This window comes from Sinocyclocheilus anshuiensis, unplaced genomic scaffold (assembly GCF_001515605.1).
Source record: "Sinocyclocheilus anshuiensis isolate Anshui unplaced genomic scaffold, SAMN03320099.WGS_v1.1 scaffold532, whole genome shotgun sequence".
Lineage (NCBI taxonomy): Eukaryota > Metazoa > Chordata > Actinopteri > Cypriniformes > Cyprinidae > Sinocyclocheilus > Sinocyclocheilus anshuiensis.
Window position 1 is genome coordinate 839,378 of NW_015555819.1, and position 7,021 is coordinate 846,398.

At 39.3% G+C, this 7,021-nt stretch overlaps 2 protein-coding genes across 3 annotated transcripts in view; one reads left to right on the top strand and one right to left on the bottom strand.

Annotated features, from left to right (window-relative positions):
- Positions 1-4,382, top strand: part of LOC107675259 (troponin T, fast skeletal muscle isoforms-like) — an 8,253-nt gene extending 3,871 nt beyond the window's left edge. For both annotated transcript variants that reach the window (XM_016469539.1, XM_016469540.1), the window contains 5 exons: positions 405-518; positions 607-719; positions 797-887; positions 1,021-1,061; positions 4,187-4,382. In XM_016469539.1, coding sequence (XP_016325025.1) covers positions 405-518; positions 607-719; positions 797-887; positions 1,021-1,061; positions 4,187-4,223 — 396 coding nt within the window. In that variant the 3' untranslated portion in view covers positions 4,224-4,382. The remainder of the gene's footprint in view (positions 1-404; positions 519-606; positions 720-796; positions 888-1,020; positions 1,062-4,186) is intronic.
- A 1,808-nt stretch (positions 4,383-6,190) lies between these two features.
- LOC107675253 (myoblast determination protein 1 homolog) overlaps positions 6,191-7,021 on the bottom strand; it is a 2,143-nt gene continuing 1,312 nt past the window's right edge. Inside the window, exon 3 of the mRNA XM_016469530.1 lies at positions 6,191-6,989. Within this exon, the coding sequence (XP_016325016.1) occupies positions 6,751-6,989 (239 nt within the window). The 3' untranslated portion in view covers positions 6,191-6,750. The remainder of the gene's footprint in view (positions 6,990-7,021) is intronic.

Sequence of the window (7,021 nt, forward strand, 5' to 3'; positions counted from 1 at the left end):
ATGAATCTCAATTATATTGCTTGCAGTTGTAGTTGCTGAATAAATTAACAAACAACTTTTGTGTGACACTAAAAAGTCCTTTTTTGTTGTTTTAATAGAACAAAAAACAACAAATTGGAATTAACGGAATTAATATTAGGAATTTCACAGTTTTAGCATCTGAGAGAAGCTTTTGAGCTTTACCAGTTGTCATAATGTACAGTGTGTTAATTTATATGATGATTTAATAAATCAGGAAACAGGATAAGTAAATGAGTAAAATACCCAAATTATTTGGCAACCAAAATTTGACAGGAAAAAAAAACAGGATCGGTTGAGGACTATGATGAAACTAAAAAGCAGCTGACAAAATCTATAAAGTGTCCATCTTCAAAACAAAACACTGACTTTGATAACTCCAACAGGAGGAGAGGCGAAGGAAAGAGGAGGAAGATGCCAAGAAGAAGGCAGAGGAAGACGCCAAGAAGAAGTCAGCTCTGTCTGGTATGGGCTCCAACTACAGCAGCCATCTGCAGAAGGTCAGCTCTACTTCAAACACTTAAAATCAACTAAAGAGCATGAATTGAAACAACTGTGACTGAAACCTGACATTCTGTTGTCCTTCAGGCCGATGCCAAGAAAGGTGGCAAGAAACAAACAGAGAGAGAGAAGAAGAAAAAGATCCTGGCTGAGAGACGCAAACCACTCAACACTGACCATCTCAACGAGGACAAACTGAGGTGAGTTATACTCCAAACTGTTGAAGTGGCCATGAAAACAAGTCTAGTCTTGCTTACTTATGTCTTGTGGACTTCAGGGACAAAGCACAGGAGCTGTTTGAATGGATTAAGACCCTGGAGGCTGAGAAATTTGAGCACATGGAGAGGTTGAAGAGACAGAAGTATGAGGTGAGAGAAAGAACAGTGAAATAGACAAGAGGACAAGAAACATTTACGCACCTATACATGCCACTGTCACAACCAGTGTTTGAATCTTATTGGTTAACTTCGAGATCACTGATAAATCTCTGATGTTCTCCAGGTCACTACACTGCGCATGAGAGTGGAGGAGCTCAGCAAATTGTAAGTTGCAGGTTTCATGAATGTTATGGCGCCCCCTGCTGTGCATGGCCTTCATGTGGCTGCTTGACGAAGTGTGTTGTGATGGTGAAAACTTAATAAGCAAGAACACTGCACTCACTTTCTGAGAACAGTGATAGAAATAGATTTGGAAGTTGCAAGGAGAAGTTTCTAAAATATTTGAGCATTTAATAAAATTGTTATTAACTTATCAATATGCAGTTCAAAACCAGTGAATATGACAGAAAATAACAGGAGTTTTGTCAAGAAATAGGACTGTGGCGACAGTGTACTTGAACATCTGGAACTCGCATGTCTTTCTTTCTTTCTCTTTATTGGAAATCACCAAATCTGGTGTAGAACCAATCTTCACCCAGAAACTGATAGTAAATTTCACAAACACATTGAATGAAACATAAAATAAAAAAAATAAAAAAAAATAAAAAAAATAATAATAATAATAAAATAAAACTAATAGTATTTTTGTTTTATTTACAAAAAAATCATTTTTGCAGTGTACAGGCCCTGTGATAATAATAAAAATAATAATGTATTATTATTCTTATTATTATTATAATTCATAATACATTTATATTTATTAATAATAATTCTTAGTATAATTCACTTACCTATAAGGGGGTATAAGTTATAAGGGGCGGGGAGATGCGGTAATAAGAAATGTAAAGTATAAATAGTAAAAATAAAAGTAATAAAATTATATTTGTAATAGAATTGCAAATACTTTATATGACTCTATATACTCTAACTATTGAGAAAGGGACAGTAGGAATATACACCTTGCTCCAACAATAATGTTGAGCAGACAAAAACTAATGTACAAAAACTAATGTTTTTACTCTTTTAATGGTATAAATTAAGAGAGATAAACTTGTTTTGGTTAATTTGAGTTATTTTGGATTCATCTTTGATTAGAGCTGCCAAAAAACATATCATTATGATACTGTGACAGTAAGTAAGGCCTGGTTTGAACAGCCTGGTATGTGTATGCTGTGGTGTGAAATGTAAAAATATTCATTCAGGTTTTTTTTTTCCCACACAAACAAATACAGTAAACAGACAGACAGACAGACATAGATAGATAGACAGACAGACAGAGATAGATAGACAGACAGACAGACAGACAGACAGAGATAGATAGACATAGACAGACAGACAGACAGAGATAGATAGACAAGAGACAGACAGACAGAAATAGATAGACAGACAGACAGACAGACAGACAGAGATAGACAGACAGACAGAGAGAGAGAGAGAGAGAGAGAGAGAGAGAGAGAGAGAGAGAGAGAGAGAGAGAGAGAGAGAGAGAGAGAGAGAGAGAGAGAGAGAGAGAGAGAGAGAGAGAGAGAGAGAGAGAGAGAGAGAGAGAGAGAGAGAGAGAGAGAGAGAGAGAGAGAGAGAGAGAGAGAGAGAGAGAGAGAGAGAGAGAGAGAGAGAGAGAGAGAGAGAGAGAGAGAGAGAGAGAGAGAGAGAGAGAGAGAGAGAGAGAGAGAGAGAGAGAGAGAGAGAGAGAGAGAGAGAGAGAGAGAGAGAGAGAGAGAGAGAGAGAGAGAGAGAGAGAGAGAGAGAGAGAGAGAGAGAGAGAGAGAGAGAGAGAGAGAGAGAGAGAGAGAGAGAGAGAGAGAGAGAGAGAGAGAGAGAGAGAGAGAGAGAGAGAGAGAGAGAGAGAGAGAGAGAGAGAGAGAGAGAGAGAGAGAGAGAGAGAGAGAGAGAGAGAGAGAGAGAGAGAGAGAGAGAGAGAGAGAGAGAGAGAGAGAGAGAGAGAGAGAGAGAGAGAGAGAGAGAGAGAGAGAGAGAGAGAGAGAGAGAGAGAGAGAGAGAGAGAGAGAGAGAGAGAGAGAGAGAGAGAGAGAGAGAGAGAGAGAGAGAGAGAGAGAGAGAGAGAGAGAGAGAGAGAGAGAGAGAGAGAGAGAGAGAGAGAGAGAGAGAGAGAGAGAGAGAGAGAGAGAGAGAGAGAGAGAGAGAGAGAGAGAGAGAGAGAGAGAGAGAGAGAGAGAGAGAGAGAGAGAGAGAGAGAGAGAGAGAGAGAGAGAGAGAGAGAGAGAGAGAGAGAGAGAGAGAGAGAGAGAGAGAGAGAGAGAGAGAGAGAGAGAGAGAGAGAGAGAGAGAGAGAGAGAGAGAGAGAGAGAGAGAGAGAGAGAGAGAGAGAGAGAGAGAGAGAGAGAGAGAGAGAGAGAGAGAGAGAGAGAGAGAGAGAGAGAGAGAGAGAGAGAGAGAGAGAGAGAGAGAGAGAGAGAGAGAGAGAGAGAGAGAGAGAGAGAGAGAGAGAGAGAGAGAGAGAGAGAGAGAGAGAGAGAGAGAGAGAGAGAGAGAGAGAGAGAGAGAGAGAGAGAGAGAGAGAGAGAGAGAGAGAGAGAGAGAGAGAGAGAGAGAGAGAGAGAGAGAGAGAGAGAGAGAGAGAGAGAGAGAGAGAGAGAGAGAGAGAGAGAGAGAGAGAGAGAGAGAGAGAGAGAGAGAGAGAGAGAGAGAGAGAGAGAGAGAGAGAGAGAGAGAGAGAGAGAGAGAGAGAGAGAGAGAGAGAGAGAGAGAGAGAGAGAGAGAGAGAGAGAGAGAGAGAGAGAGAGAGAGAGAGAGAGAGAGAGAGAGAGAGAGAGAGAGAGAGAGAGAGAGAGAGAGAGAGAGAGAGAGAGAGAGAGAGAGAGAGAGAGAGAGAGAGAGAGAGAGAGAGAGAGAGAGAGAGAGAGAGAGAGAGAGAGAGAGAGAGAGAGAGAGAGAGAGAGAGAGAGAGAGAGAGAGAGAGAGAGAGAGAGAGAGAGAGAGAGAGAGAGAGAGAGAGAGAGAGAGAGAGAGAGAGAGAGAGAGAGAGAGAGAGAGAGAGAGAGAGAGAGAGAGAGAGAGAGAGAGAGAGAGAGAGAGAGAGAGAGAGAGAGAGAGAGAGAGAGAGAGAGAGAGAGAGAGAGAGAGAGAGAGAGAGAGAGAGAGAGAGAGAGAGAGAGAGAGAGAGAGAGAGAGAGAGAGAGAGAGAGAGAGAGAGAGAGAGAGAGAGAGAGAGAGAGAGAGAGAGAGAGACAGACAGACAGACATAGATAGATAGATAGATAGATAGATAGATAGATAGAATTAAATAAGAATATAATTTGCTCACCTCTTATCTTATTCCTGCACTGCAGCAGCAAGAAGGGCGCCGCCTCTCGTCGCAGAAAGTAAGTGCTTCGTCCTGCAGGCCAAGACCACCACAATGATGGATACACCCCTCCATCTGTGCTGACCACACAGGACTCCGTAGTTATGATCAACCAACTCTTCCTCGTCTTGGACTGTTATTTAGTTCCCTTTTTAATGTCATGTAAATAAAAGTGTGACTTAAAGCCCTTTGTCAGTAGCTACTTGTTCCTTTTGAAACATCAATAAAATAGTTGTTTTTAGATATTGTCATGCAAGACCGTTTTTGTTTAAGTTCACCAGTGGATAAACATGCTCCAAGTTCAACATAAATTAAGCTGTATTGATACTACATCTAATAAAACGCTTTAGTAGGCCCACTGATAACTCGCGTTAAATTCGCGGTTTTTATTGAATCAGGATAAATACACACTGTTCCGCAATATTGTAACACGGTCTCGTATAATCACAATATTTAAACATCGTAAGTGATGAAACTCGTGAGACAAAATCGCATTCTTACCATAGCCTATCTTTTGCGAATTTTATTTCATTTTCAACTCCTGTAAACTGTAACTTTCGAGTGACAGGCGGAAGGATACCAATTTGCCACTTTAGTGAAATCTCAACCTACAGTGTCAACCTGTCACGCGTAACCAGAAGTTCATCCGCCTTTGACAATAGTCCCAACTATTCCAATTTTCTAGCTCAAATCTTTTTTTTTTGTAAGAATTAATATAAGCGTTTTAACAAAATTGTGAACTTCACATACATTATTTAAACCATTAATCCGGTAGACTGTTTAGGCGTTTTCGTTTTTACACCGAGGAACCAGTCGAAAATATTTTGTGGTAACCGACAGTCACAGATACTTGTCGATAAGCTTAACTTTTGTTTAATAAATGTGGCAGAAAGTTCCTAGATCTGCCATATGAATGTCTTCTCCTGAATGCATTTATGAAATATCTTTACAAACTGCACATTGAGCATGCATCCGGCGTGGGTAGCCTACAACAGCACATGATAGGCATGCTAATGCACAATTTGATGATCAGTTAGCTAAAAAATAAAACGTTAACATTATGCAAATATATGTTTACCATAGGTGACGGTTTATTAATGATGTATGAAGTTCAGTACACAAGATGGTGCTGTTGCTACACTCTAAAAAAAATGCTGGGTTGTTTCAACCCAACTTTGGGTCAAATATGGACTAACCCAACTGTTGGGTTAAAAATGTAATTGAAAAATTTAACCCAACAGTTGGGTTAGTCCATATTTGACCCAAAGTTGGGTTGAAACAACCCAGCATTTTTTAGAGTGTAGCCTATATCATGTCTGTCTTCTATTAGAGCTCCCTTTTTAGCAAAAGAAAAAAAAAAAGATGATCATCCCTGAAATATTCGATGTTAAATAATAGATCTAGTATTACAAAAATTAGTATCACTCTAGTTTTCATTAACATCACCGAACATTTTCCTGTAGATTAAATTGGAAGCTGTTCATTAGTCTATAGCCATGTCATTCGATATTTGGATGCATTCATAGTTGGCTAAATGCAGCCTACATGAATGAAAGTTTATAGATTATGGACCTAAGTGTTATCGAATCGCAATTAATGTGAAGCCAGCGTTTTACTCCATTTCATAAACGGCTATTTGCTTTTAGCTATTTTGATTGAGATGGTCCACTAGACTAGAACCAAATAATTTGGGGGAAGCTTCGAGAAAAACATTGTTTCATCAACGGTAAGTTGCCAGAATTCGTTGGCAATGGACAAAATGTAAACATCTAAAATATTATTTTATAGACTAAGTTGGTCATTTGTTTTGAGAACTTCGTGTTGAATGAGTTTTACCATGATTAAATTTTAAGAACAACAACAACCTTCACTTTCATCATTGTTTTCTGTCCCGCTAAAACCGTTTTGTCTTAAATTAATATTCCATTGTGTCATTATAGGCTAATTCACGGAATGGCTAAATCAAAACATTCCATCCAAACATTCGAGTATAAATAGTTATATTTTTTTATTAATCCGACATTCACTCGTTTAAGAAGTATAAATATAAAGTTTAACACAAGACACAACAAGCTAGTGTTTCAAACAGGCATCATTAAATACAATACGTTTGTTCGTTTCCGTCGATTTAACAAAACAGATCTTATTTACACATATACAAAAGTGGTCCTACTTTTCGTATCTGAATTACGATTCTCTTGTAAATAATTAGGAAATAAAAGGTGATGGTGACAGAAAATATATTCACAAAAGGGAAAAAAAAAAGTGGTCATTTTCACGTGGATACAATAATATAAATAAGCGTAGTTAAGAAACTCACTTCTGCTGATCTGCTGAGCCATTTTCATAATGGAATTCATTTTCCACAGCAAGAAAGAAAGAAAGAAAGAAAGAAAGAAAGAAAGAACAATCGTTCCAATAGTTTCCAGCAGTGGATCGAAATAGTCTTTCTTTTGTCGTTAAAATCGGATTTGCCGGGTTTTTTTTCTGCTGAATGTTTCTCATTTCAGATTTGTCCTTTTCAATTTTGTTTTGTAATGTTGCCGATCTTTAAAGCACTTGATAGATGGGATCCTGAGCCTGCTGTTGAGGGCAGTTGGTCGGGGACGGTGCGGGGGCCCCGGTCTTACTCAGGACAGACCCCTCCTGCGGAGAGCACGGGCTCCCTTCGTGCCCCTCCGGTACTGACAGCACGGGACACGCGGGGGTCTCTGTGGAGATTCGCTCCACGATGCTGGACAGACAATCCAAACTCGACACCCCTGAGACTTTAGTATTCCCTGCTTCAGCTGTAAAAAAAAAAAAAAAAAAAAGAAAAAAA